General features: G+C 57.4%; 3 protein-coding genes across 7 annotated transcripts in view; all 3 read left to right on the top strand.

Moving 5' to 3' along the window:
• Positions 1-12,214, top strand: part of ST3GAL3 (ST3 beta-galactoside alpha-2,3-sialyltransferase 3) — a 161,230-nt gene extending 149,016 nt beyond the window's left edge. For all 4 annotated transcript variants that reach the window (XM_030953034.1, XM_030953033.1, XM_030953032.1 and 1 more), the window contains one exon: positions 8,028-12,214. In XM_030953034.1, the coding sequence (XP_030808894.1) occupies positions 8,028-8,117 (90 nt within the window). In that variant the 3' untranslated portion in view covers positions 8,118-12,214. The remainder of the gene's footprint in view (positions 1-8,027) is intronic.
• Positions 12,215-15,302: 3,088 nt separating this feature from the next.
• ARTN (artemin) lies at positions 15,303-20,467 on the top strand. The gene is made up of 4 exons (XM_030953493.1): positions 15,303-15,314; positions 19,232-19,302; positions 19,444-19,633; positions 20,003-20,467. The coding sequence occupies exons 2-4, from the start codon at positions 19,237-19,239 to the stop codon at positions 20,437-20,439; spliced, it is 693 nt and encodes a 230-aa protein (XP_030809353.1). The 5' UTR covers positions 15,303-15,314; positions 19,232-19,236; the 3' UTR covers positions 20,440-20,467.
• Positions 20,468-21,679: 1,212 nt separating this feature from the next.
• Positions 21,680-27,824, top strand: part of IPO13 (importin 13) — a 31,054-nt gene continuing 24,909 nt past the window's right edge. For both annotated transcript variants that reach the window (XM_030953490.1, XM_030953489.1), the window contains exon 1: positions 21,680-21,806. In XM_030953490.1, the coding sequence (XP_030809350.1) occupies positions 21,741-21,806 (66 nt within the window). In that variant the 5' untranslated portion in view covers positions 21,680-21,740. The remainder of the gene's footprint in view (positions 21,807-27,824) is intronic.

Genomic DNA, 27,824 nt, shown 5'->3' with positions numbered 1-27,824 from the left:
TACTGGGACTCCAGTGCCCAACAGACCCAGTGCTGTTGTATAAACTCTCACAGGTGATTTTTCAGCTCTTATCCCATCTCTTTGTTTTAGCTTGCAAAATGCAGAATGGCCAAGTGTGTCACCTCCGTTCAGTTTTTTATTTTCCCTATTCCAAATAACTTTGCAACAGCTTTTGTCCCTTGCCTGCTTCCATGAATGCTGTACAAAAAATTGAGTCTTTGCCAAGGTGTCTGCTCGCTTGTTTCTGTTTTCATGGCAATGAATCTATTGGAGTTGGATTTTCATATACTTTATTGTATTTTTATGTCTTGCTCAGATCCTGTAATGCTTCCTGTCCAAGCACTCCATAAAAATGTATTTTTATCACAGGTCACTGTCTTCTATTAATGTAGAAGTGTCAGACCCACTGGGAACATAGCGAAGGAAACGTGGAAATGGTGGTGAGGAAAAGGAATAATTTTAAAATAGAGTGAAATAGAAATTATTTAAGGATGGGAAAGTGACTGTTTAGAATAGTAAAAACAGATCCATAAGCAGCTTATGAAACTGAGAGAGCAGGGGGCTGTGCTAAATCATGGGAATGAAGCCCAAGACAGGCTCCCAGCATCCCTCCTCCATGTGCTCTGCCCCAGCACAGTCTTCCCAAGCCTCATGATCCAGAGGTGAGCTTCTATCCCCGGTCATTTCTTGTGGGAGCAAGAATGTGAGCAGGGAGTTACCTCAGGTGCCACACAGGGAACATCCTGGGCTGTCTTCTCAGCAGCTGGCTGCAGACTGCCTCACACACTTATGAGTGGCAGAAAGGGCAATTCATGGTTCAAAGCCAGCCTTGCTCATGCAGAGCTGCCTGCAGTGTTTGTGTCCCACAGTGGAGCTGCTGGCGAGTCTCTTTTTACTGGAGAAGCAGGTCAAGCACCAGCAGTGCTGTTGGAGGTGTCAGCTCTTTGATACAGCTGTGCCCAGCACCTCAGTGACTCAGTGCCTGACCTGAGGGGGAGGTGGCGGGGCAGCCTTTGATGGCTTCTTTCTGATCACTGGCCCCTTCCCCAGCAGGTCTTTGTGGGATGCTGAGGACACCATCTTGTAACACTTCTCATTCAGGCTGTGTAAGGGCTGTCACAAGGGCCAGGGGAGGTGGCCTGCAGCATGCAGTGACACACAGCTTTGTCTCTGTCTCTCGCCGACAGCAGCTACCTCTCAGAATAATCCGCAAACATCGAGTTTGGAGTCTTGAACCATAAAGGCACAGACAATAGTGCTTTATCATCATCTGGGCTCTCTCTGGGAAGCTGCCTTTTGCATTTTAAATCAACACAACTTGCTGGGGAGGGGGTGGTAGGGCTGCTTCAGGCTTCCAAGTACCTTAAAGTTTGTGGTAGCCAACGAGAAGAACAAAACTCCTTTGAAAGCCGGGCAGATGTCTGGCGTGGTGATTTATAGACTGAAAACATGGCTATTGGAGCCTGGCTGATGAATTGTGATTGCAGTACAAGGAGTGGTGCAGACTGAAATGGAGGTCAGCTTTTGAGGGGGAGGTTAGGGGCTGGGGCAGGGGCACCTCTGAAAGGGCAGTGCTTTTTCTTGGGGCCGGCAGTGATGACTGATGAAGTTTATACATTTTTGTCTTTGTTTAAAAGCCACCTGTTTGACAGCGTTGGAGCTGAGCAAAGGCCTCACATGCTGTTCCTGTGCATAAGGACTGTGTGTCTATATAACAGAAATCTGGAAAAGATTGTTGGAATAGCAGCCCTGGCCAGAGCACAGGTATTGCCTTGCTCAGAAGGACAGAAGTACTGTGACACTCAGGATATCACTGTGCACTAAGGACAACAAGGAAAGTACAGCTGTAGAATGGACAGAAGCAGAATTGGGGTTTGGACACGTTCTCTGTAGGAGAAGGCAGTAAAGGATCTATAGAGGTGGGTTAGAGCCCAGCTGCTGACCCCAGCATTGAACACAGCTGTCTGTGGGGTGCTGGGTGCCCCCAGAAATGGCACTGGCAGGGATGTACAGTCGGATTGTCAAAAGGAGAGCCCAGGTATTCCCAGACACAGTGGCTGGCACAGCTCTTCTCACCAGCTGGGAGGGCACCAGAAGAGCTGTGGGCCTTTCACAGCTGTTTTGGGCATGTATGAAGACCTGGCAGAGGGACACTTTAGGAAATAGCCTTTGATCAAGCACCTTCATGGTTAAATTAAATGGAAACTCAACAGAAGGGATGATATAACTCAGATTTTGCTCCCAAAAGGAGGGAGCTTGATAAGCAGGGCTGTATATAGACTCAGCAGGGGTGGCAGGGTGCTCAGTGGAATTGGGCCATGCATGCAGACTCTGACCTCTCTGAATTTAGGCCTAGCCTTGGAGAATGGGCTACTAAAAGCACATTCACTGAAGAGTTCATGGACTTATTGTAGACTTGAAGTCTTGTTTGTGACAGTACAATAATTATCTGTGATTCATGTTTGCAGCAAGAGGAAAACTGGCAGAAAAAGGCTGTAAATATAATTTCGTAAAGACCTGCTTCAAATGGTGTTAGAAGTAATAGAAGAGCATCAAAAGACTTCACTCCTGATGGCTGGAAGGGACAGAGATAAAGTAGAAACTGGCAAAAGTCAAGTTGAACTAGATGTTGCAAAGGAAAATTAGCAAATACTGAACAGTGTCACTGACAAACAATTAATAAGGAAGCAAGGAAAGAATTATCAGGACTGACATCCAAGGAGGTGAAGGAAGCAGAATGATTAAAGTAAGAACCACATGAATATATATATTACCTCTATCAGGATGATATGATGCATGTGAGGGAAAGGGTCGATTACGGTGAGAAATTCACAGAAAACGAAAATTACTGGGTCAGCACTGAAAGGCAGAAGCTGTTGAAGCTAATGCAGAAGGTGTGAGAGCCCAAGAGATCTCTGTTCCACTTTGAGCCAATTAAGCTGCAAGTCCAGAGGAAAAGGTCCACAATAAATCTATCAAGTTCCACAGGATTAGCTGGTAGTGGATATAATACCTCTTTTTCCCTTCTTTTTTTTTTTTTTTTGGGAGGGGGGGAGTGGTATGGGAACAAGTGAAGGAAAATAGTCCTGTCAAATTCAGAACTCTTAAACCAGCCTCAGAGGTTTCAGAACTTCAGAGCAGAGTTTAAATGAAAGAATATTTAAATCCTGAAAGCAAACACAACATGGACTTACCAAAGGCAGGTTTACAAAAACTAATTTAATATCTTTATTTGATTTAAAAGAAAATAATTCTTGGGACAGAGGAAGTGTAGCGGTCCCGCCTGTCAGAAGTTCAGGTAAGCGTGCAATCCTGTGAGATATTATCATTAGTTCAGCTTCAGAAGCCAGGGTTTGGTGCAACACCTGTACATGAATAGTCTCTCTAAGAGAGAGCACAAAGAGCAGCACTGAATGGAAGCTGGGAGTTCCTCTGCAGGAGGTCGTGTTTAGTGTTTGCTTTAATGATTTTTGGCACTGAAGGCAATGGTGTGCGAGTGGAATTTGTGATGAGACAAAACCAGGTGTGGTCAACAAGGGAGGATCAAAATACCATCCAGGAAGGCCATGAGCACCTTGAGATCAGTAGTGAATTGGGTGGCATGAAGCCTAAGATTATGAATGGAAGGTCATGCTACTTGGGGCAATAATAGACATTTTGATTCTAATCTGGGATAGCATTATTTGGCAATGGCAGAGGAGGAAAGTGCTTAGGTAGGTAGAAATAAATCACAGAATAATTCAGGCTGCCAGACTGTTACTGGGAAGAAAAAAAACCAAAAAAAAGGCAAATGCAGCTCTGCAAAGACTAGAGGAAGGGACTGCTTGTTGAGTGAGGGAATTGCCTCTGCATGAGGCGCTGCTGAGCCTTTTTTCCTAGCTCATGAGAAGTAAATCTGGAGTAAATAGGGGCAGAGGGAGCTACTATAATTCTGTGAGATTTCCCAGTTTTCATGGTGTAAATGAACAGCTTGTTTTGGTAGAAGAAAGGCGTTCCTTGTTTAACTTGGTAAAATGAAGACTAAAAAGAGATACAGTTTCTCTCTCTGTGAGTGTAGCAAGAGTAAGCAGGAGTGAAAACAGCTGTTAGAAATTTAAAGTTGATGTAAGAATGACTGGGCATAAAGGAGCTGTGAGTAAATCCCCTAAAGACAAGAAGATGAGGGTGCCCAGCCACCCCTTTGTTTAGGTACGTGCGAATCCCAAGCGGTTTCAAGCACAGTGGGGCAGTCTGATGATGAAAATTAAGCAGCTCTAGAGACAAGGCAGTGAAGGTTAAAGACAAAGATAAATTAGCACTCGTGGAGACTGGAAGCCGACTGTTGCCAGTGAAGTAGCACTTCTTGCTCGGCTTTCGTTTCTGTGCGGGTTTTTGTGGAGAAGTGCTGCTGACATGCAGAAATACAGAGGATGTAACAGAACTGAGAAAACTCCTTCTCTACAACTTGCTGTTTTTCTTGAATGCATTCCTCATTGACTCACTCTCTCTAATTTAGTGTTCCTGTATTTAAATTGCAGCATGCTTGATAAGACTAATGTGGTCTGAAGCTGAGGCATTCCCCGACTGTAATTGATTACAGACAGGGAGCTTACCTTCCTCCTGGGTTTGTCTCTGAAACATTTGCTTAGGCTTAAAATATTCCACTTGGCTTTTCTTGAAGTGACAGATGATGTTTTGTGCTTCTTTGTGGAATTGTCAAGATAAAAAGGATAGGTGGTTTGGGGCTGCTGCATTTGCATAACCCTGAAAGGTGGCTTTAACTGATGATAAATTTTCATCTAATAACTGTGACCAAGCACTCAGAGCCACTGCCACCTCCCTGGGATAAACAGCCATAACAGCGCTGGCAGAGTAACTCTGCTCCCTCTGCTTTGCTCTCCACTGGAAAAAGCAAACGTCCACTACTCAGAGACAGACCCAAAGCACAGGAAATCTCAGCCTGATCCCTGGAGAACAAGAAGGGGTCTGGAGCCTCCTGGGATGTTCCTGTTGTAACTCTCAAAGTTCATTGCTCTAACCACGGGCTCAGGCAAGCAGCCTGTTTGATTCCGCAAGTGGAAGCTGCATTGGATGGGAGCAGCAGAGGAGAGAGGGCAGAGCCAGTCTGCCAGGTTGCAGCAGTGGTGGTGATATGCAGGGACAGGAAGGTGGAGGTGACAGTAAATGCTCTAAACTGCTCCATCACTGTCTTTGAGGTGCAGATTGACGAGAAAAGAGCTGGAGTTTTCTGCTGGCAGTGTGTTCTATTTACGGTGTATACTCATGGTGCTATTTGAGGTGTATACACCCTGAAACCTTCTGGGATTTAGGGTGTATTTTGTTGCCTTTTCCCGTTGGAGCAGTGGGACTGAGGTGCCTGCTTTCCTGTCAGTTTTGAGAAAACTGCTCTGGCTCTTGTCCCCACTGCTGGTGCTGGAATGCAGCTTCCTCAGTCTGATCAGCTCGGTCTGTCAGTGGGATGAGTGAGTCCCTCTGGGTAATCAGTAACTGGAGCTGGTGTTGGAGACATGCCTCATCCCTCCTGCCCCTGCTGCTCATGGGGGAGCAGCACTGCACTGAGGGCCCCGACAGTGCTCTTTGGGAGGGATGAAAGCGTGTTCTCACGAGGGAACCTCTTCCTCTGTGGGCTTACATTAGCCACAAAACATTAGAGAGTACTGATGTGGACATCACTAAGATCCATGGATCAGGTGGGAGGCTGAATAGCCTTTTGTGTGACTGTCTTCTTGTAAAAAGGAGTTAGTGGCAGTGCCTAGGGTATAGAGCAGCCTGGGTGCTGAACAACCACAGGTTGGTAGGTCTTGCCAGCAGCTTTGCAGTGAGTGCTGGAGCCAGACCTAGCTCTAATGTGAGAGACTGCAATTGTATCATCCAAAGTTTTGTTATCTACCTCCTGAATTTAAATTCCTGCTCCACTTGTACTTTTCACAAAGCAGATTTCCTCCTGCCATCAGATAAGGCACTTGCACGTGGCCTGAGGTGGCATTTTAGGTGGTTTGAGTTTGCCTACAAGTGGCTGCTTCCCCAGTTCATCTGGACAAAAAAACACAAACACGATCGGTTGTCCTGGCCAAAACCAGGTGGCTTCTCAGACTGTGTGATGAGGCTGAAAGGCGTGGAGGAGGGCTCAGATTGTGCTATGAGGTATCAGGCTCCTGGTGCTCCAGGCAGGTTTCAACAACCATCCCAGCCAGACGCAAGTGAATGCACTGAGCCTGGTGTCCCAGCGTGGCCTCTGTGCCTGCAGGCAGTGCTGCCTGCCTGTGGGCAGGAGCTCACCCAAACTCTCAGGCTGAGCCTTCCTAGCAAGGGGCTGTGCTGGCACAAGTGACACTGCAGCATGGCAGGGGCCAAGCCCAGGGCCCCAGGCTGACATGCCACATGTGGAACTGTTTCCAGCATACTGGGGGATCCTGGCTCTCTGGCTCCAACACTCAGCCCTGCTCTCCCAGCTCTCTCTGTGCCACCATCGTTCCCACTGCTGCTTTCTGGAACTGAGGCTTTTTTCATTTTATGAGCCTTTGTAACCCTTATTCCCAGTGCCACTTGTCAGTTTCTGGTTTTACATTAGCTGAAGCCATGCACTGAGTTGTTTCAGAGCAGTACCTTTTCAGTTTAGAGATAGGGCTGATGCATTTCCAGAGTCCCAAGGAGCACCAACACAGTTCTCCGTGTGTGGTCCCGTTCCCTGTAGTGATGTAGCCTTTCCAGCATTCAGGTGACAGTGTCACTGGAAGCAGAGGAAGTCAGAGACTTCTTTTACCTGCCTGAAGTTTCTTTAGCAGCTGTAACTGTTGTCATTCCTGTGCACTGAGGGGATGAAAGTAACTTATAAATGTGCAGTAGCAGCAAGAAAGATATTTCCAAAATGTGCTGGAGATGTAGAGAAGGACCTTGAACCTCTTGTCAGCCCATCGTGTGCATGTCATGCCTGGGGCTGTCAGTGTCACACAGCAGTCATGGCTGAGAGCTGCTTGTCCCAGACAGGACAGGGCAGGATAAGCAGGATGACAGGAGAGCCACATGCACACTGTGCATGATGGATACAACCAGTGCCTTGCAGGCAGGTGCCCATGGTTTGGCAGTGGGTAAACTGGATTTTGATACCTATGACAGAGTGCCCTCAGTGGGCTCGTTGGGCTGATGCTCTGTTGGTTTGAGGCCATTTCAGGGAGGATCCTGTAGAGTGATTTTGTCATGGTCCAGATTGTATTCAGAGCTCAGATTACCTGCTGACCAGAGCACTGTGTCGAAATCATGTACTGTGATTCTTGTCCTGTGGGAGATTTTGGGGAAAGTTGCTTTTCCCTGTTCTGCCTTGGGCTCCATGGCGTGACAAACCACTTCCTGCTTTCATTAGGTGCTTCAATAGTCCCAGCACAGATGAGTGATGGCAGATGCTGTGATCCCAGCTCAAGCCTGCTGCAAGGAACACATCTGGTGGGCTGACACCAGCTATAGCAATCACTGCTCTGAAGTGACTGCTGTAAGATGTGGCCGTTTCACCCTTCACATTGTATTAGTGTAACCTTTAGCATGTGATTTCCTCTGGACAGAGCTAGCAGAAGCAAGAGTCAGCTTTGATGGGGATGGTCTTGGGGTGTTTCAGCTGGATCCACCCCCACACACTGCCATGGCCTGGCAGGGCGCTGTGTGTGGTGGGTACACGTCCTTCCATTGTGTCCTCTGCCAGTTCTGTTCCCTGGCATAGACCATCACCTTGCTGTGCTGTTGGACTCCTGTGTGCAGTAGTTTGGGAGGGCACATCTGCCCAAGGGATCTGGATTGCCCAGATCTCACCATGCCAAAAAGCTTCCCTCAGCCCACAAGGGAAACTTTCTACCTTAGGTACACAGGTCTGACCCTGCTGACTGTGTCAGCCTTACATAAAAGAAGGTCCTTGGTGTGCAAGGGCTGTTCTGATCTGCAGCAGGATCTGTGTCCTTGACAGTCTCCCAGGCATGAGGGACAGGAACATGCTTGGCCAGGGTAGTTGCTGACCTCCTATCTCTCTCATTTTCTTCCAGTCCTGGACGCACAACATCCAGCGGGAGAAGGAATTCCTGAGGAAGCTGGTGAAAGCCCGAGTCATCACTGACCTAACCAGTGGGATCTGAGTGGCTGCAGCCACTGCGTCCAAGGGAGGAGACGGAGACACGCTGCAGCTCTGGGAGCAGGCACTGGCAGCCCCCTGCAAGAATCCCACCTCACTGAAGACACACAGAGATGCCCAGGTGCTCCGGGAAGACCCTCTTGCATTGCCAGTCTGCACGAGGGTTACATCTCCCACCTCCAGGCCTAGAGCTGGCAGGAGGTGGGCAAGGGGCTGAGTGGACAGTTCTTGAACTCTGCATCGCAGACAGATCTTCTGCATCCTGAATTAGACAGGAAAGACTCAGGAGAGAGAAGAAAGGTTTGTGAATACAATGATTAGTGCCAAATGGGAGGTGATGCTGCCCCGAGGCAGCAAAGCCTGAATGTACAAAGTATTATTTTTTAAAAGACTCTGCTGGAACCATACTAGAAATACCAAGGTACAAGACAAAGTCTGCTTGCGCACAGCCCTGTGAAAAACCTGGCCTCTTCATGCTCCATCTGCATTGTCACCAGCCTCTGACCTTTCCCCAGGAAAACAAATCCATCCAAAACTTTGGTGTCATTGGTGCTGCTACGATTCAAAGGGAGAATAATGGCTTCCTCTCATTCTCCACTTGGAGCCTCTGGATGGAGATGAGCATGGGTTTGTTTTTCTGCATTTTTCCTTCACATCCTCCACAGAGGCAGCAACAGCAGCCACTGACTTGGCTGTGTTTTCCATAGCCATTTGCTCTGCCTCTGCCCTGACCCCGAGGTGGAGCAGGGAGCCAGTGGCTTTCTCTGCCTACAGCAGACCCTCCCCACCTTCCTGCCTGTCACGATGTAGAGGAGCCTGCCCTGTTGTGCTGAAGGCTTTCAGGCCTCTTGGTTTGTGCCTGCTGTGCAGGGCCCCTGAAGAGTCCATGCAGACTTGTGTCACTGTTTCTGGACAGCATCTCGCTTTGGTTTTGTGTGGGAGGGGAGTAATTTATTCTTTGGAAGGAGGTCAGATCTTGAGCAGAGATCTCAAGCTTTACAGTTTGAGAGCAGACTGCTGAAGATGTTTGTTTTACGTTCCAGACTCAATCATGTTCCCTATTTAAGCGACGTGTGACCTCAATGATGATGGAACCTGATGGGAACTCTCACCCTCTGCTCAGCCCCTGCTCACTTCATTTTCAAGCTCCTCCCGTGCTGCTCTAGCACTGCTGCTCCTCCTGCTCTCAGGGGCACGTCCTTCCTCTGCCCTCTTGGTCCCAAGATGCACTATTTGCACATTTGATTTGTATACGTATTTCAGAGGAGCTGGAATAAACTGATCAACGTGGCCAAGTGCGAGGGCAGCAGGGTGGTCTCATCCACCTGAAGAGCAGAAGGGAGGTTGCCAAGGGAATGAGCAGTTACATGTGGAAAGTGGCTCCTGTGCTCTCCTGGCCTGGAGCAGGCTGGAGTGCACCCAAGGCACTGTCCCAGTACGTGGGTGTCAAGGCACTGGCACACAGCCAGCCGGTGCTGGGGTCAGCGGAGGGGGATCCCAGAGGGGAGATGTGGGTTGGGCTCATGGTCCTGACACTGTGTCTGACATAGCCCAAGGATTGCAGTCTGCCTTGCTCTGGACTGAAAGGAGCATGACCCTGGCATGGGCAAGGAATGCTCAGAGCAGGGCTCGCATGGCTCCCCTAGACCAGCTCTGCACCTGCTGATTGCAGGGATTGTGGCTTTGGACCTGAGACCCCCAAGGGGGTGTGTAGGACGGGCAGGCAGTGACCCAGGCATGGGGCAGAGCAGCAAAGGATGGTTTGAGACCAGGCTGCAGGCAGAGGCAGCTCCCAGGACATGGCACTGAGTGCTGCTTACAGAGCAGTGTGGGATGCCTCCCTCAGGAGCTTCTCCTGCCTGCTGTGCCTGTAGCCAAGGAGCTTGCTCAGGGGCGAGTCCCGCCCAGCTTCTTGTTGTGGCTGCTGTTTCCCTTGTCATCTGGGAGCAGCTCAAAGTTCCTGCTGCTTCTGGGCTGCAGAAGGCATGCTGGAAGGCTCTCCTTCCCTTTACCCTTCCCATGTCCCATCCCCACTGCTCTGGCCTCCCAGCCAGGCAGTCCCTGTTCCCCCAGGGACATGCCTCCTTTCAGGATGCTCTGTGAGGTTTGCAGCAGGTTTTTGAGCATATGCTGTAGCAGATATTCCTTTTAAGTATCTCCCAATTTGTTTATCCTTCTTGCAGACTCCATGGGACTGAATTTCCATGGTTCTCACCAGGCAACCCTCCCTTTGCAGCTCCTGGGTGTCAGCCTGGACTTGGGACCATCTTCTGTTGAGTCCCAGCCATGCTGGCAGTGGGAATGCTTGGCCTGGGTCTGGCTGAGGCTGTGGCTGGGGAAGGGTTGACACCCACTCTCAGTCTTGGTGCTTTAACCAGCTGCCATGAGAGCCCTAGGGCTGCATCCATGGGCTGCAGTGAGCTGAGATGGCAGAGTGGGCAGCTGCATCTGGAAGGAGGAGGGAAGAGCCTTTGGTGTCTCTGCTGGGACCCCCACAGAGGACTGTTCAATTTAATTATTGAACACTACAAAGCTCCAGGGCGCTTTTATCTTGCAGCTCCCTGGCTCCAGGTCCAAGGACACAGCGTGGCCACTGCTTAGCCTCCCCTGTCATCCCAGCTCTCCACCACAGCCGTGAACAGGTCCTGATGGGAAGTTGACCCTACAGACAGGGAGGTCACTCCAAGCCCTTCTGTCCACCTTAACAGGGGTCTCCAGGCAGAAGAGTCCAAGTTGAATAGATCAGTGCATGGTCCAGAGTGACTGTGGTGGGTCAGGACCACCTGCATGCAGAAGGAAAGAGCGTTTTGGGGACCAAGACTCTCCTCTGGCTCACTGACACCACAGAGCGGCCCATGGCCAGGCGATGGGGCTCCAGCTCCAGGAGCAGTGCACAGCACTGGGTTTTGCTCCTGGGTGCTGTTCTTTTGGCTGCCTCCCCAGGTGCACCTGCAGCCACCTCCCGCCCTCGAGACGCCACAGTGCCGGCAGCTCGGAGCGGCGCGCGGGTCAGAGCAGGGTCAGTGGGACGGATGTGAGTCTTGGCCTCTCCCTCACAGTGACTCACCTTGTCAGATCGGAAGGGAGAGCCCAGGGGAATTCTCCACAGCCTAAATATAGAGCGGGGTTGCCTGGTGCCTCTGGTGCACTGTGGTGCAGAAAGGCCACTCGGGTGGCAGGGAACTGCCTGGAGACAGCCCAGGGAAACACAGATCAGGAGCCAGTGGCCACAGTGGGTTTTGCTCCAGCTAGTGCAGAGAGCAGGTCTGGAGAGCTGCAGGGCAGGCTGCATGTGCTGCTCTGGAGGACAGGAGGTGCTGGAGAGCTGCTGCTGCTATGCTGACCACACCATGAGCTGCTTGTGCATTTGTGTCAGTGCCCACCACACTGGCATTGGGATCCCACCACCAGCTCACCCTGTTAGGCCTGGCCATACTATGGCCTCGAGCTCACATGTGCCAAAGGTAAGCACCATGGCCAGGTAGCATAAGGCAGCAGTAGGATCCAGTCCAGCATTCCTCATCCCAGCATCTCTGGGCTTCCAGTGTCTCCTTCCTTGGAGAGAGAAGTGGAGAGGCCCTGCCTGGCCATGCTGTGCCGCCCCTCAGTGTGAGCCCTGCTGGGAGGGGGGGAAGGTGTCAGGACAGGGCCGTCTGTGTCAGATGGGCGCAGTTGGGTTGGGTATGGGCAGAACTGGACACGGGCAAGGGCTTCCAGAGTGTTTGGCAGGGAGGCAGCCACCATGCTGAGCTCCATGGGCACCAGCACAGCGTGTGCTCTCGGACCAAGTGTGTGTCACTTGCAGTATTAGAGACGCGTCCCTCAGTGCAGGAGCCCCTCTGGGGCCACAGCCCAGCCCCTCTGGGCTCTGGCTCCTTGCACAGCCTGCACAGGGTCTCGAAAAGGCCAGTGCATTTGCCGGTACTGTACCAAGCCAAGATGCAAGAACTCAATGAGTTTTTAAAATTAGTTTTAGTTTCTGCATTTTTTTTTAAATTTTCCCTCTAGGCAGGGAGGGTAAGAGTCTTGCAGGCTCCTCCAAGCCGGCTTATGTCACATCAATTCAGTCATATCACAGAAGCAATAAAGCTATCAAACAAGCTTGGCTGGCCTCTTTCTTCTGCTGCCTTGGGCCTTTTTTATGGGAGGCAGAGGGATTCCCCTGGTTGGGCTGTCCCCTGCCTGGTTTCACTGCTGACTCCTCTGGAACAGTAATCCAGCTGCCAGGAGCTGCAGCTGGCCAAAGCCACTGGCCTGGTGCTGGGGATGGGAGAGGGCTGTGCTCCTCCCTTCAGGTGACTTTGAGGGGTGGGAGAGGGGATTTTGGGTTGGGTTCATTTAATGTTGGAAGGCACAGGCATCAGAGCTTGTCTTGCCTGTGATCCTGCCTGTGACTATGGCTGCTCTGCTGGGGACTCTCTGCCAGCAGGATGTCTTCCTGCCAAGGGTCAGTCACAGCAGCAATCGGCCTGGGTGCGGCCCTGACAAAGGCAGGTGTCCAGCCAAGTGACCTTCTCACCACAGTGTCCTGGAAAAGGAAATGGTTTAGGAAGCCAGGGACCGAGGCTGTGTCCAGCTCTCATACTTGCCAAGTCCCAGGTGGAAGAATGTAACTCTTTAGGCAAGCCCTGGTGATGCCACCAGGCTCCCAGAGCCACAGGATATGTTGGAGACAGTTCCATTGCTTGGAGGCACGGGAAGGCTACTTCCAGGTGAGTGACTGGTCTGCCAGACCTCCCAGCTTCCAAACAAGGGGTGGGTTGTTACTAGCACCAATGGGGCACCAGAGAAGCAACTGCCCAACCCTCCCTGATGCATGGTTGCAGGTTTCAAGGAGATGCTGGAGCAGCTCAAATCCTCCTTCCATCCCCTCTCTTTTCCTAGCATTTAAAGAGCAGGATCACCACTGCCATCTGACTGAGCCAGCCCCAGGGATGGCCCATGCCCTGTCCTGGCTGTGGGAGGGCGGAGGAAGAAAAGAGCATAGAGCCTGGGACCAGGGCACATGAGGACATTCAGGTCAGCTGAGACAAGGAGACTTGTTCAGAGATATCCCTGAAGGAGCCACGTCACTGCTGAGATGGGACACAGCCTGCGTCACAGCTCTCTCCCACGTATGTTTTGTCACACCCAGCCATGGCCTCGGACAGCAGCCACGACGTGCTCAGTCCTGCCATCTGGCTGGTCTGCATCACCCCCCTCCTGCCACTTGCAAGGGTGGCACCTTTAGGGACGGATGTCACAGCAGGTCCTGGCTTAGCTCAGCAGGGCTTATTCCAGACCAGACAAGGCACCTGGGGGCACCCCAGCCCCAGGGGTGCGGGAGCACGGGCTGGCACAGGCAGTGCCCTGGGAGGTACCAAGCCAGGCAGTGCCAGCAGCAGTCAGGGACAGGTCACCCCTCTGCCTGGAGACCTGTGGGGCTGGAACCCTGCATCCCAGTACCCCGTGCAGCCTGAGCAATGCCCAGCACGCCCCAGGGCAGAGCCAGTACTCATGGGAGCCCAAGAGGGGAGAGCAGTGCTAGGATTGAGGCTCATAGCTGGGACATACCATCCCCTGCCACCATGGCTGTGGGAGGACAGGGAGGAGGTGCTGCTGGTGGGACATTAGTGGGGCTGACAGCAGCGGTAGGGTTATGTCTCCCAAGACCAGAAGGAAGGGCAGAGGAGGGAGCCAGTGCCTCTAGGTGTCTGGGATAGCAGCCTCGAAGGGGGCACACCTGGAAGAGGACAGAGGCCAGGCTTTGCACAACCACTCCTTCCACATGACTGGGGACACTGTGGGCTCACCTGTATGGGTGCCCTGGATACCCTGTGCCATGCCCTGCATAGCCCCCTGCATACAACCAGCATCACAGGCTCAGAACTTCCCGGCTGTGTCCTGGGGACATGAAGAGCTGCCCATCCGAGGCAAGGTGGGAGGGGATGGGGTAACCCCTGTGCTGAGCCAGCACCCGAGGCTGTCTCTAAGCCCTGAGGGTTTTCAGTGGGGGAGGCAGCCCTTCCCTGCATTGGCAGCCCTCTCTTCCTGGGCAGCTTCCCTAGTATGGGCAAGGCTGTGGCCAGACCCAGCTCCACGGGGACAGCCAGGCAACCTGGAACAGGACATGCAACTCACGTTGAAATTTTCCAAGCAGGCAGCTGCATTAGCCTGTAGTCCTGCAAACAGGGGAACCTGTTCCCTGTCTGTTTCTCTACCCCAGGGATGCACCAGGGTCTCAGAAACTCTGCTGGGCCAAGGCATCCACGGGCACTGCCTCCAATGCCATCTCAGATGGGAGCAGCTCCAGGCCGTGGCTGTGGAGCATGAGTCCCACGGCAGAGCCCGTGCTCCCACGCAGTGCCACTGGCAGTCAGGGAGCCACCCAGAGCCACAGACTAGGTCAAGATGCTTGTGCCACGACAGGAGTGGGGGTGAAAGGGGGGAGCCAGGGCCGCATGGTGCCGCTCCAGGGCAGGTGAAGCAGCAGCTCCGGGCCGCGTGCCACCTCCGCTGTCCCTGCTCGCGGCGGCAGGGACGGCTTAGTGGGCGCCGCCTGTGCCCGCACACTCCCTGGCAGGTGATGTCGCAGGAGGACGTGGGAGTTGTCACCCCCGCGCCGGATAATCCGCGGAGATGAGAGCAGGCGAGGCGGCGGCTCCGCAGGTGGTCGCAGGAGCGGCCATCCGACCCTTCCGCGGGACCGCGGGGCCCGGGCTGCCGGGCGGCGGGAAGGAGGTTAAAGCCACGCGGGTGGCCCGGGGTCGGGGCGACCTGGGCGTGCGGCCGTGGCACAGCCGGCGACCGAGCCTCTGGCCCCGCTCCAGCCGGGGAGTTGCATAAGCCCGGGGAGCAGCGCCGGGGCGGCGGAGCGCCGCCGGGGCAGGTGACACGGCCGGCGGCGTAGCGGGGCGCACAGCCCGCCCGGGCGCCCTCGGAGCCCGCAGCCATGAGGGCCGGACCCGGGGGGCTCGCCTGGCCCGGGGCGCGTCCCGGAGATCAGCTCGGGCCAGGGGAGCACGTGTGAAGCGGGGCCGAGCGGAGGCGGCCCCGGGATTTGGCACGTTCGCAAGGAGCACTCGAGAGCCCCGGGATGGACGCGGAGGGCCCCGGGCGGTGACGTAAGGACTCGCACGGGCTCGGCTCGACTCGCCAGCCGGCCCCCATGTCCCCGGGGCCAGCGGCGGCCCCGGCGGAGGGAGGCAGGGCGGCGGCAGAGGTAAGGAGCCCGGTGGCGGGCGGCCCAGCCCAGGAGGACCGTGGCGCGGGGCGCGGGCGGGCGGGAGGCCGGACTCCTCCTCCGGCGCGGCCGGACACGAGCGGCGGGCACACCGGTGCCCCGAGTCAGCTCGGGATGCTTGGGACGCGGGCCGGCCCCGCCGCTGCCGGGAGCTGCCGGGATAGCCCTGACCCTGCCCGACAGCCCATCCCCGCCGGATCCCCACGTGTGCAGGGGGTTCCCCGCGGGGCTCTGTTCCCGGAGCGCTCCGGGAAGGGCTGAACCCTTTCCCGAGGGTGTCCGCGTGTCCGTCCGGGTTGCGCTGTGGTCGCGCTGTCGGGGCAGGAAGCACCGATCACGGGGCGTCCGTCCGTCCAGGCTGCGGGACCGCCTGCCCGGGGATCGGCCGACGGGCAGGTGGCGGTAGCGGGGGTCGAGTGCCTCCGGGGGTCCCGGTGCTGTTCCCGGCGGGATGCGAGTTTCCGCGGGAGCTCGGAGGCGGTGCGGATCGCGGCGAGAGCCGGTGCTGAAGCGGGTTGGGCTGCGGCTCCTGCTGCTGGCGGGATTCCGGTGCCCTCCTGATCCCGGTGCGGTCCAGGCGCCCGTGCGGGTCAGAATCCCGGTGCCACTACGTGCGGATCGGGGCGCCGGTTGGTATCCTGGTGTCAATGTGAGTCGGGGTCCCGGTGCCGGTGCCCGCCCCGCCGGTCAGGTGACGGTGGCTGGAATTTGACACCGGCAGCGACGACGGGAGCGGGATGGAGCCGCCGGTGTCCCGCACTGCGCGTCCGCCTGACGCCGCCGCCACCGCACCCCGAGACGCAGCGGGAGCGGCACCGGGAGCAGCGGCGGGAGTCGGTGCCGGCGGGGCAGCGCCGGCCCCGCCAGCGCCCCGCCCGGCGCAGCGGCGGCGGGCGGCGGGGGGCGGCGGGGAGCGGAGGCGATGCGGGGCAGCGGCGGCCCGGGGGATGGTCCCCACCGCGGGCACGGTGAGTGCGGGCCGGGGTGGCGGGCGACAGCGCCCGCCCCAGCCTGCCGGCGGCCCCGAGTCTCGGCGGAGGCTCGTACCGGGACTACGGGGGGGACGAGGGGAACCCGCTTCGCCGCCCACCTCCCGGCAATATTCGCGGGTCGGTGAGGAGTCTCGGGCCGCCCCCGGGCAAGTCCCCCCCGTTCGGCTACCGGGGTGCCGAGCCCGACCCGGCGGCAGGAAGCGCTGGGGGCCGCGGCGGGGCCGGGGCTCCCTGCCGGGGCGGGGAGAGGCGGCACCCCGCTGCGGGCGCCCGAGGGGCACGGGGACGGACTCGCCCGCCTCTTCCCTGGGCTCCCGCCCGGCCCGTTGGGCACGTCGGACAGGTGTGCGCCCCGGGCGGTGGGCAGGCGAGAGGCAAGGGGCGGGGGTACCCTGTGCTCCCCGGCTCTGCTGTCCCTGAGTTGGGGCCGAGTTTGGTCCCTGCCGTGTGTCCCGCGTGTCCGAGTCCTCATACGCGGGGTTGATTTCTGACCCCCATCACTTCTACCACGGTCAGCGCGAAGGGATGCAGGGCCTCCGCCGGTGCCCGCAGGTGTCCGAAGGGGTCTCTGGGCATCCCCCCGCGCTTCCAGGTGGGGCCCGCGGCTGCCACAGCTACCCTGAGAGCCGAGACACTCACCGCGGGCCTGGGGCACCCGCTGGGCCCGCACGGATGCGCTTCGCGAGTGTCTGTACCTCCGCCGGGGGCCTGGGGCAGCCCGGGACATGCTCCCCCAGCGCCCCGTGCACAGGGCGGGCAGCGGGGGGAGCCGGGCTCCGCACGAGTGAGCGTAAGGTGGCCTGCTCAGGGATTGCACCAACAATTGTTGTTGTTTAGCTCCGGGCGGGGGACACACGTGGCGGGGGTCCAGACAGGTGCTCACATGGATGAGCTCGGTTCCGACCCTGGGAAAAATCCCTCCTGTGTCTATGAATCGCCCGGCAGGGCTCTGGCAGCCGTGTCTGCGGGAGATCCAGCCAGATTTCCCCGTACAGGACATGGGGGTCTGCTGTGGGGTGTGCAGGTCTGGCACCGCCGTGGGGTGCCCGGGAGCTGGGCTCAGCCCTGCCCGCGCTGGACGAAAGCAGATGCCGAGCGGGGCCAGCGTGGGCTGCGGTCCTGCGCGCTCAAGGAGCTGCCCCGTGGACGGGGCCCCGAGTCTGAGGAGGCTCTGCTTGTGTTCGTCCGTCACTTCGGCGCTGGGGCTCCCGGTGGCGAAGGGAGGCTGCCCTCGTTCGGCGCCCCCGCCGGCAGCGCTGCCGCTGCAGAGTCCGGGGCCGTGCTGCCGCCGGACGGGAGAAGCCTGAATTGCACCGGCTGATCCGGCCCGGCCCGGCCCGGCCCGTCCCGTCCCGGGATGCTGGAGCCGAGGGGCCGCAGCAGGGCTGGTTCCTCGCCGCGGAAGCGGGGACAGGGGAGTCTGTCCCTTTCCAGCAGGGCGCAGGGACCCTTGCCCGGCCCCTCCGGCCTGGGAAATCCATGACCTGGCGGCAGCGGCTGGCGTGGGGCCACGGGCCAGCACGGGAGCGAAGGGCAGCGTGGGCTGTGTTTGCCCAGGCTGTGGCGGCTGGTGCGGCCGGGGGGCAGTGCGAGCCCTGCCGGACCGGGAGCACATCCCGCCGGGTGCACGGCCCCTGGAGGGGACACATAGGCCTGGCAGCGCCCACTACAGACCCGTGTCACAGTGTGGCCAGTGCAGGGTGGCATCAGATTCCACAACTGGGACTTGGGGACCATCCCCTGAGATGCTAGAGAGACTGGGAGAAATTATGTTTTCTTCTTGTCCCAGCAGTGCCCAGGCATGTGCTTTCACCTTTTTTTGGGTCAGGAGTGCTCTCCTCAGCAGGTCTCCATCCCTTATTGCTTCCTTTGCCATGGAAGCAACTGGGACATGCTGGGACAAAGCCAAAGTCGTAGAGGGGATTGAGGAACTCTTGAATGCAGAATGTCACTAAGCTCCAAGGGGACAGTCCCCTCGAGAGACAGGATATGCAGCAGATGGGACAAGGAAACTGCAACCCCTTTTGGAACCACTTCTAAAGCCCTTCAAAGCCAGGGTATCCTAGCTTTGGACACTGGGGCATCCCTGCACTGCAGGTGGGAGCTGGGGAAGGAGGCAAAGATGTGGCTGCAAACGGGAGTTGCTGCGGCACCTCCTGGGAAACATCACTCCCCCGAGACTGTGCTTGCTGCTTCTCAGGGACCATGCACAGTGGGGATGCAGTGCCTTTCTGCGTGTTAGGGCAGTGGATGCCAAGCTGTGGTGTTGGGGTGAATGACTACAGTGAGCCCAGCGTGGTGCTCTGTACCGTGCTGTGTCCCCACAGGACCTGCCTGAGCATCCTGCCCCTTGCAGTCCCACTCATCCAGGCTGCTCGGGGGGTGTGTGTCCCAGCTTGGCGCAGGCAGCAGCCTGGGGAGCCAGCACAGGGCCAAGGGGTGGCTGCACCCAAGGACCCTGTGCTAATGGATTTGGAGTTTCCAAGGTCAGGCTCCCACTGTGAGCAAGAAAAACATTCCCAGGGAAGGGCCATGGGAAAGGGCCCCCCCACGCAGCACTCCAGCCCTAGCCACTGCCTCACAGCCCAGCCTGGCATCCCAGGCTGTTCACACGAGGACATGGCTGCATGGCCCCTGAAGAGATGTGCTCTGCAAAGGCTGGGTTGCCCAAGCTGCCCAATCTCTTGGAAGGGGTGTTCAGTGTGGTGAGGATGCCTGGCTGTGCCAGGAGAGGAGAGGGATAAGGGTGGGCCATGAATGGGGTGCAGGAGGTGTTGTGAGGTTCTGGGGGGCGAGGGAGGGGGTGGCAGGCTTGGCCAGAGCAGGGAGGCATGTGCCAACTCCCAGCCAGCCAGCTTCATACCTACCCTGTGCGGGCACTGACCCCAGCCTCTGTACTTGCAGCTAGCATGGACCAGCGACAGGGGCCAGCAGAGCGAAGGCCTGCAGGACCTGCCACGCACCTGCAGCCCAAGGTGAGCCCAGGTCTGTCTGGCTGCCATGGCCAGGACTACATGACCCCATCCCCACCCATCCCTAGCTCATGGAGCCTCATTCCCGGTGTGGGGAATGAACCCTGTTTGGGGCTGACGCTGCTGTGCTGTGATTCGTTGCAGGAGGGGACACTGTGGGGGTTCTTTGCCATCCTGTCACTGCTGGCTGGGCTGGCCACAGGCACCCTGCGAATGCCACACTGCAACGAGACGCTGGACGCAGCCCCCACGCCCCGGGGCACAGCCACTGCCAGCCTGTCTGCGGAGGATGCTGTGGAGGCACCCCTTGCTGCTGCCTGGAGCCAGCTGTACGGTGCGTTTTGGGACAGGCCCCCAGCCTGGGAATGGCAGTTCCATGTGTGGGGCTTGGGCAGATTGGGAGCTCCTGTGGGGACCCCCAGCCCATGTGGGGCTGTGGCTGCACTTTGGGGCTGGGCGGAGGGGATCTCAGCACATGGGGCCCTGAGCTTCATGCTGGGCATGTGGCAGAGCCCTAGAAATGAGAAGATGAGAAGATTCTTGGCTGGAAGTATCTTCCCACCTGCACAATCTCTCAGGCACCAGCCAATGCCATGGTGGGTGATCAGGAGGGATCCGTAGGTCACAGCGGGGACCAGCAGGCTCAGAAGGAGGGCAGTGGGTGGAGGAGAGGTCATGACAGCACCATTTCCTCCATGTGCAGGGGACAACGCGACAACAGGTAGCCCAGGCACCGCAGAGCTGGCGGAGGACCTGCTGCTGCGTGCTGAGCGCTCACCGCCAGGTGCCAGCAAAGCCAAAAAGGCGGGGGGGAAATCCCCACGGCGCACCCGCGGGCGCAACTGCCACATCCGCAACCTGATGGTGAAGGTGCGTGACCTGGGCCTGGGCTTCAACTCGGACGAGATCGTGCTCTTCAAGTACTGCAGCGGGTCCTGCCACCGGGCACGCAGCAACTACGACCTGACGCTGGGCAGCCTGCTGCGGCAGCAGCTCATCGCCCCGGGGCCACAGGAGCGCGTCCTCAGCCACCCCTGCTGCCGACCCACCCGCTATGAGGCTGTCTCCTTCATGGATGTGGAGAACACATGGCAGACGGTGGAGAAGCTCTCAGCAGCTGAGTGCAGCTGTATTGGCTGAGGAGGGGGCCGCTGGCTTGGCCCCAGCTCGACACATGCCGACAGACTCCAGCTTGCCACATGCGGTGGCACTGTGGCTCAGAACAAGGGTTTGGCAGAGGCTGGTGCCCCTGCTGTTACGTGGCCACAAAGAACCGAGGTGAGATGGAGTCATGACTCGGGTGTGGGTGGCCAAGCCCGCTCCTGCTCAGTGCCAAGCAGCTGGTGCCAGCGGCTACGTGGGGTCCTGGCTCAGCCCTGGGAGATGAGCTGAAGAGAGTATGGACCATCCCCACCACTCCCAAGGGTCTGCCAGCCCAGTGTCCATCAGCAGCACCCCTGCACCTGTGCTCCAGGGGCCAAGTATCACCCAGGCTTCAGAGGGGGCAAAACCTCCCTGTCCCCTCGGGCACCCTGGGGTCAGTGGTGCAGGGGAGGGGTGTCCCTGAGGGCAGGGATGCAGTGGGGCCAATTTGCACCAGAGTGGAGTGGGGGGTCTGCACCCGGACCAGCAGTAGACCCTAGTGTTCTGCAGGGTGTTCGTTCCTAGACACCCATTGGCACCCCCACCCCTGCCTGGTTCCCAGGGTGGTGGCAGGGTCCCCGCGCTGCTCCGTGGTGCTGTGGCACTAAACTATTTATTACTCTAAATTATTTATTTATTGTTCTCGAGCGGCAGCTCCTATTTATGACTTTGGGTCCCCAGCGGCCGGGTGTAATTTAACCCCAGCGCTGCACTGAAGCCCTGGGCAGCGCCCCGTGCACCCCGCACCCTTTTTCTATTATTTGTAAAATTTGAGGGATAAACTCTATTTTTGTACAGTCGCCTTTTCCTGTAGCAATAAAGCGATGGGCTGCGCGTCCAACCCCTGCGTGTGCCCGTGATGGGGACGGGGGTGTCCCTGAGGTGGCAGCGGGAGGGTGCGGAGCGGTGCTGCGGGCGGCTCCGGCCGGCGCTGCCCGCCCCGCGCAGAGGAGCGGTGCCGGTGCGCGGTGCCGGTGCGCGGTGCCCGGCAGGGGACGCGCCTGGGCCGGGACTACCGCTCCCGGCGTGCGGCGCGGCGCTGCGGCAGGTCCTGGCTGCCCGGCCGCGCCTGCGGGGCCGCGGGGAGAGGCGAGGCGGGGCCGCGGAGAAGCGGAGCGGGGCGCCGGGGCTGCTCGGGGAGTCCCGCGGACGCCTCCCGGCCCGACCGCCGCGCCGAGCCGCGCCGCCCCGGTGCCGCCGCCCCCGTCGGGGCGGGAGGCGGGTCCCGCCGCGATGCGGCTGCCCGTGCGCCGCCGCCGTCGCCCGCCCGCCGCCGCCTCCTGAGCGCCGCCGCAGCCATGGAGCGGAGGGCGGAGGCGCCGCCGCCGCAGGGCCTCGACTTCACCGTGGAGAACGTGGAGAAGGTGAGCGAACGCCGCCGGCCCGCCGGTGGCCGTGGCGGGGCGGGGGGACCGGCGGCGGGACGCTGACGGTGCCGCGGCGCTGCGGGCGATGCGGCTCGGGGGCGGGGGGGCACCTGCTCGGCGGTGCCGGGCCCGGCGAGGGCGGCGGGCGGCGTCCCCTGTGCCCGCCCGCCCTGCCGCTGCTGGGCTCCGGACACGGGGCTGGACGGCGAGCCGCCGGGGCAGCCCGGGAGGGAAAATGATGTGGCAGGAATGGGAGCAGGAGAGAGGGGTTGTATTTCTGACTGGCGTCCTCTAGGTCGCCAGCTGCAGCGCTGGGCAGGGAGAGCCCACGGGTCTGGTCCTGGCTGCTGAACCAGCTGCATCAATGTGAAGCCCATTATCGGTGTCTCCATTAGGCAAGGAAGGAAGGAACTTCTGCCAGGTGCTGGGCATTATTGGGTATTACGGTTGGGAAAAGCCTTCAGCGTGTGGATGGCCCGCTGATACCTTTCTAAACCAGGATCCAGCTCCTTTGCTCCTGCTGAAGCTCAAGGTCTTTCAAAGTATCTGCAGGGCAACAGGAGTGAGGCTGATTGCTGAAATCTGGGGTCCAGGGAATAGCCACGGCAAACCAAGGCCTGCTGGCATCACACTGCTGTTGGGATGAGCTCTGAGCAGCTGATGTGGGACCTGGGGTTCTTCACAGAGACTAAACAGGGCACCTCAGTGAGCATACCCGGGAGGGCATCTGGGCAAAAACCTCCCCTTAGTCACCTTGGAGGTGATGGGGGCAGGGCAGCAGAGGATGCATCCCTGAAGGGCAAACAGCAAGTGCATCACTCTTCCACTTATCCTGTAGCCAGACATCCAGCAGACATCCATAGCTTGGTCCTCAGACAGTTAGTGGGAATCCCAGTGTCCTCATTTTTCCTCTATAAGAATAGACTGAGATCCTTGCCAAAGCAGTACTCATGGGCGTGCTGGTGGGCACATAGAATCATGGAATCATTTAGCTTGGAAAAGACCTCTCGTGTCCAATGGTTAGTGCAGCCCTGCCGAGCCCACCACTAACCCATTTCTGAAAGCTTTTCACACCTGTCCCTCCCCAGTAGGTTGCCTGGCCTCACAGGAGATGTCAGGTCGGGGATGTCAGGTTTGTCACTGGGTGCTGGTTGCCTTTGTTGCTGCAGGTGAGACACAGCCCACCTCTCCCAGGGAGATGGAGACAGAGCACAGCCGGGGGATTAACCAATGTCTGGAAAATGCTACGTTCATGCAACCTTCTGCAGCTTAATCTGCATCCATCCAGGGCTGCTGGATGATTTTGCCTCTGACTCGCTTTCTTTTCATCAGGCACAAACCGCTCCTTTGTTTGCACCAACAATGAGGCGCACACTTGCCCCGGAAGGGTGGGCAGTGCCAGGGTGGGGGGCACCCGGCACCGGCTGCGTGAGGTGCGGCTGTGCCGAGAGGCAGCTCGTCCTTGCCAAGCTGCTCGGGATTTAGTCTCCCAGTGCCTGGGAGGAGGCAGAGATGCCCTCCAGGATGCTTCATCTCCCCTCCCCCAGCCTGCCTCTGCCTCTCCTGATCTCTGCAGGCTTTGCCATCTCAGTGGTGTCCTCTGAAGGTGCAGCTGTGGACTGCAGTGGGGCTCTGAGCTGCTGGTGGGGGGCAGCAGCACAGTCCCTGAACAGGGGAAGAAGCATGGGGTGGGATCAGAAAAAAACACAGAGGTTCAGCAGCTTAGAGCCTTCCTGTGTCAGTCTTTTCCAGGCAGGTCTGTGGGGTACAAAGTGAAGGAAAGATGGGCTTTGCTGGGAGCAGGGTTGGTGGGAGGCAGGTGGGTAGAGCCGCTTTGTCAGTGCTGATGCTGGCAGATGAGTGATGCTCCTACTGGCCTGGGTTCTTCCACCTGCCAGGTTTTGTGCATGGCTCTATTAATAATACTGAATACTGATTTAAGTCAGGGTTTGACTCCACTCTGAGTCAGTCAGTGATGAGTCCTGGGGTTAGGAACAGCATGAGGAGCTGGTTATCTCATAAATCAGAGGGCTGAAGCCTTTCCAGGTTGCCTGCAGTGGAAGTCTTCTTGTGAGACTGTGCCTGTCACACTCTTCTGATGGTTTTCATGGAGAAGATTCTGTCCCTGGAAAATCCTTTTGTACCCCTACTGTTGTTTATTATGCAGTGGGGGTTTGCAGGGCTCTGGGGTGCCTGTGCAGCTGAAAAGGATCATTGCTGTGTTTATGTGTAACCAGTGCCAGAGGGAGACACCTCCAGCTGTGAACAGTGGTTTCAGGGAGGCAAGAGGGTGCAGCTGACAGGTCTAAAAGCCTGTGGACAGGTGCCAGGTTCAGGTGCTGCACTTCAGGAGCCATCTGAAAGTTGCTCCCTGTATTTGTTTTTCCATAGGGAGCTCTCCCGTGGCACAGGAAAGGAGGCTGGCTGCACTGGGGCTGAGCTGTTTTGATAGGGTTACTGTGTCAGCATCCCCCAGTCCTAGCTGAGGGCTGCTTGTCTGCTTTTTGTTTTCTTCTGAGCCTGACCTAGATGCTGCTCTGGCTTCAGCACAGCTAGAGCTGGCCGGCATGGCCATGCTGTGCTGGGAGTCCGGCAGCTCTGGACTGGCTCTGCTTCCCCTGCATCTGCTGCTGAGTGGGGCCCTGTTGCTGTGTTTGAAGGGGTTGGAGGATGGGGAAGGCTGGGAAAGTCAAGGGCTTCAGGCTGTGAGAATGCTCAACCTTTCACTACCTAAGTGGTGCAATCTGGTTTGTGACCTGCGTGTGCTTTTGTGTGCCCAGGAGCTGTCCCTGGTGTGACTAACAGCCTGGTGCTGGGGTGATGATGAAGATGGATTGCAGATGTTTAGTCCAGGCTGCTCTGTCCATCTCAGAGGAGCAGTGCACAGGCAGGACTTGTGCCCTGCAATCTTGGTTTCCCTCAGCACTTAGTACTGCAGTATTGGACAGGAGAGGAAGAATGCAAGACCCTCTTCACATGTTCTTAGTGCAGTTGAATCTGCTTCAGCAGTATCGCCCTTTCTGAAATAAGAGAAAAGACAGTGCCATTCCTCCATGAATTTCCCAAGTGCAGGCTCTCGCCCTCTTTTTTTGTCTAATTTCTTCCAGGTCTTTCCTCCCTTGTCCTGCCTCTGATCCTCTGGGGTGTTTGTAATATTCACTGACGTCTTTTCCCTAGCACATTAGCGGTCTGGCATCTCTGGGCCTTCCAGATTGCCGTGTGCCTCTCTGGAGATGCCTGATGAATGCACGGAGTCTCTCTGGCAGGATGGGTAGGCGGGGTGTCATGGAGCTGACATCCGGAGCCTCCCGCAATGGGAGAGGGATGGCTTTGATCACTGCTCCTCCGAGATGCTGAGCCTCGGGGATGTGGCAGCTGCTGGGGCTGCCTTCTGCCCAGGAGGATGGGGAGGAGAAATCAAGTGCATCTGGTTTCTTTGGAAGGCTATTGCCTGTCTTCAGAAACCTGATCAAGAGAATTACAAATACTCGAGGGTGAGGGAATGGCATCCTCTGTCTGGTAGTGGATTGACCACTGGGGCCTTAGAGGCAGCCTGCGTGTGTGAGGTGTGGCAGCCACACTGGGGATGGTAAGCTGGGGGCCTTAGGAGGAGAGATTCCTCCAGAACTGAGGGAAGCAGGGAGTCACCTTGTTACATGTTTAAGCAAATGTTCTTGCAGAAGCAGATTCCAGCCAGAGCCAACCTTGGCTGAACACATGGCTCCTTCCTGTGGTGTGGTGGTGATGGGATGAGAGGGCAGCATCTTGTTGTCCAGTGCTGGTCTGAGCTCCACAAGGACCATCACTGGTGCCTCATCTCAGCTGTGATGTATTATGGTGCAGGAATGGATGGGATTTGTGCGTGGACTCCAGCAGAAATTCCCCTCTCAAATTGCCTGTGTACTCCATCATGGAAGTGTTGGGTAGAAAGAAGGGATAGTGGACAGGGGTGTTTGGCTCACCCTTGTAACTCATCCTGGGCTTTGCATCTCCAGAGTTTCTCTCTGGTCCTGCTCACCCTTTGCATTTTCAGGCCCCTGCCCACTCTGGCTGGGAATGCACATGTGTCCCACAGCCCCTGTCCCTGCTGGGGACCACCTCGTGCTCTGCAGAGGACTGATGGCAGTGAAGCAGTGCGAGTGATGCCAAAGCTGCTGAGCTGTGTCAAGGCTGCAGCCTCTTCTGGACAGCCAAGGACTTGGTGTGGGCAAGCTGGGCTCAAAGAGGGGCTTCAGAGTGGTAGCATCTTTTATTAGGAGAGGGGAGAAAAACCCTTTTCTTTTGGGCTGCTGGCAAAATGTGGGTCCTTGAACAGGAGCAGCGTTCCTGGCGGCACAGACCCAGCTTTATTTCGCATCCATTTGCTATTGTGGGCAGGCTGCCGCCTTCCCGGGGTGCCGGCTGCTGAGCCTGCCCCACTGGGGCCGGGGGGGCCAGCTGCTGCAGGCAGGGGAGGCAGGGATGATGTTCTCTTCGCTTGGCAGAGCCGGGGTAATGGCTGTGCTGCTGCTGCAGGCCTGGAGCTCTGACGCTGCGAGTGCGTTCAAGTAGAAAGGACAGCGAGAGACGGCAGCGGGGACATCCCGGGGGTCCTGCTGCAAGGAGCTGGGGGCGCCCAGGGGCCGTGGCCACCGCTGCCCCCGCCATGCCGTGGCTGTGGGCACGCTGCGAGGAGCAGAGCAGGAATATGTTTTGCAGCTTTCTGTTTCCCCAGCTGCGATGCAGACCTCGCTCAGAGCTGTACCTGCTGTCAGCTCTGTGTGCTCGAGCAGGCTGGCCCTTGGAGGGCAGCTGTCTCCCCACGGAGCCCCCAAGAACAGGAGGCAGCACGCTCCTGCTCTGGGGTCAGAGCCACGTGTCTGGGGCTCGTCTTGTCACCCCATAATGGCATGGACACAGCACCTCTCTGCAGGGTACCCCATGGTAATGTATTTACGCAGTGCAGTGAGGGACACAGCCTGCTGGCACTGGGCTCCCTGCAGAAGCTCTGAAGGGTGAGAGCTGGGGGCACTGGGCTTGTAGCAGATCCTCTGCTCTTGCTTTGCCTGGATGCAGCCTAAGATCAGATACCTCTGCTTGCCTGTTACTCTCCTTGGACTGCTCCCATTCCACCTGACAAGGAACCAGCATGGGACCTCTGACCCCTGTCTTTTGGGCAGGCTGCCCTGCACCAGAGCAGCTTACTTGAGGGGCTGATGTTTCTCCAGCGACTAAAGCCTGACTGAAGCTTTGGTCACAGCTTTTTAGAGCAGGGAAGAGCCATCATAATAAGCTAGAATTATTTTCAGCCAAGCAGAGCTGATGTTGGAGAAGGCTCCTTCCCCGGCCAAAGGGCATAGCTGACAGCCAGGCTGTTTACCAGCTCTCACATTACGGGTCTAATTGCGGAGAAGGCAGGTCTGGTGTCAGCCACCCATTCCAATTGGAATGCACAAAGCCTCCCTGTTAGATGTCACCCGATTTCATGCCTTCTGCTTCTCCCTCTTGGCACTAATGAGTTCCCCTTGTCATCTCCAGTGCTTCCTAATGGCCCCAGGGTGCTGGCCAGAGGGCTCAGACTAAAGTCCAGCAGCAGCCGATGCCGGTGCCTGGTCTGGCATGAGGGTGGTGTCTCCTCACTGAGGAGGAGCGTGCTGGGTGCTCACGTGCCCTCCTGCAGGGCATGGGGTCTTTTAGTCCCCTGCCCCATGCTCCCAGCAGAGGATGGTACTCAGCTGATGTGCATGGTAGGCCAGGGAGAGAGCCTTGTCTGCTCCCAGGGGCTTCTTCTGCTGCTTTGAGCTCAGGATGGTCCCAGTATTTATGCCTAGCCTTGGAGGTCCTCTGGAAGGGTCTCCCATGTTGTGCAGAGTACTGGATGGGGTGTGCTGCTGGTAGCCCTGGGGCACATGCTGCCTTTCCTTTCCACCTGGTGTCCTGCAGGCAGGCAGGAACAGCCATGCTTTTTTCAGGAGCCACCACAACTGATCTCCTCCCAGTCAGGATGCTTGCAAAAGGGGGCTGAGATAGTGAGTG

Source organism: Camarhynchus parvulus, chromosome 8 (assembly GCF_901933205.1).
Source record: "Camarhynchus parvulus chromosome 8, STF_HiC, whole genome shotgun sequence".
Taxonomy (NCBI): Eukaryota; Metazoa; Chordata; class Aves; order Passeriformes; family Thraupidae; genus Camarhynchus; species Camarhynchus parvulus.
Note: the sequence above shows the minus strand (reverse complement) of the source record. Positions and strands in the feature narration are given on the sequence as shown.

What these genes read in the sequence shown, in the direction of transcription:
- ARTN (XM_030953493.1), top strand. Translation starts at nt 19,237, where the DNA reads ATGGACCAGCGACAGGGGCCAGCAGAGCGAAGGCCTGCAGGACCTGCC. An exon ending in CCACGCACCTGCAGCCCAAG is followed by an intron (nt 19,303 to 19,443) that starts GTGAGCCCAGGT and finishes GATTCGTTGCAG; the next exon opens with GAGGGGACACTGTGGGGGTT. An exon ending in TGCCTGGAGCCAGCTGTACG is followed by an intron (nt 19,634 to 20,002) that starts GTGCGTTTTGGG and finishes CTCCATGTGCAG; the next exon opens with GGGACAACGCGACAACAGGT.